We start from the raw sequence: 1,064 nt of genomic DNA, 5'->3' as shown, positions 1-1,064 counted from the left end.
AGAACTGCTCTTTTTGGGTTTTCAAGACTGTAAGGGAGCAGAAAGCGTCATCTTTCTCCAGAGTAGAAAGAGGAAAAATACTAGGAGGCTTCATAAAGTTCACGGTACAATTGAATGTAAAGAACATGGAATTTCCCCACGAACGTTTTGGATTAAACTCAGTTTAGGCTTGAGGGTAGGGAAAGACAACAGCGAAAAATGGTACTTCAAGTTAGAATTCTAGTGATAGAGTGATTCTTTCATCGCAAGGATTCTGATAAAAAACATCTGGTTGTGTTTTGTTTGTTTTTTCCTCCCGCGGGGCAGGGAAAAAAGTAGTTTACTCTTAAGGGATACAACTCTCCTCTGAGATATTTATTGCCTTTTTCATCTGCAAAGCCTAGCTTCCCAGAGTGGTACAGACGAGATGCCCTCTCTCTCATAATCCGCACCAACGAACGAAAAGGGGCCATTCCCCCTATTGGCAAATTAGCATCAAATTGCGGTGCTTCCCGCTCCCTTTACTCCAAGTATCCCAGGTATCTTTCCCCTCTAATTCCCAGTTTTCCGCTGATGGTATTTTCTCTCCGCGCTTACAGCAATGCCCCCTCGCGTTCTTGGAAGCGAGCCCCGTCCGCAGAAGGGGAGACGCGCGCGCTGTCTGCACGATTCGCACGCTCCAGAGGCGCTCCCTCTCTCCCCGCCTCATTTTCCCCAAAGAAACCTGGCACGGCCGCGAACCCGCGCCCCCTCACTCACTCCACAGGGTGCAGGCAAAGGAGCGGATCCGACGGGTGCGAGGAGGAAAGAGCAACAAGCCGAGCCACGGTGGCCGCCTCCGTCGATGCGGCGCCACTGCCCGGACGGCGGCGTTTCGCGGCACTTCAGGAGGCTGCGCGCTCGCATCCCTCGCGGCTCCCGTAGAACTCCCGCGATGCCAGCGCTCTAGCGGATTACCTTCCGGGTCAGTGAGCTCCAGCGACGCGGAAAGGCACCCACGTCTCTTGAAATTCCTTTCGCAACACTTCCGGACTCCCGCTTCCGGGACCCGACCTCTTTTCGTGGGCTGGGCGAACGTGCTCAAA

At 53.5% G+C, this 1,064-nt stretch overlaps 2 protein-coding genes across 2 annotated transcripts in view; one reads left to right on the top strand and one right to left on the bottom strand.

Moving 5' to 3' along the window:
* Window positions 1-859, bottom strand: part of NUDT5 (nudix hydrolase 5) — a 21,610-nt gene extending 20,751 nt beyond the window's left edge. Inside the window, exon 1 of the mRNA XM_004712633.2 lies at window positions 739-859. The gene's annotated coding sequence lies outside the window, so the exon portion shown is untranslated. The remainder of the gene's footprint in view (window positions 1-738) is intronic.
* The window catches only part of CDC123 (cell division cycle 123), a 60,397-nt gene continuing 59,531 nt past the window's right edge, over window positions 199-1,064 (top strand). Inside the window, exons 1-2 of the mRNA XM_004712658.2 lie at window positions 199-210; window positions 579-943. Coding sequence (XP_004712715.1) covers window positions 199-210; window positions 579-943 — 377 coding nt within the window. The remainder of the gene's footprint in view (window positions 211-578; window positions 944-1,064) is intronic.

Source organism: Echinops telfairi, unplaced genomic scaffold (genome assembly GCF_000313985.2).
Source record: "Echinops telfairi isolate 266 unplaced genomic scaffold, ASM31398v2 ScPeMD7_7473;HRSCAF=8511, whole genome shotgun sequence".
NCBI lineage: Eukaryota > Metazoa > Chordata > Mammalia > Afrosoricida > Tenrecidae > Echinops > Echinops telfairi.
Note: the sequence above shows the minus strand (reverse complement) of the source record. Positions and strands in the feature narration are given on the sequence as shown.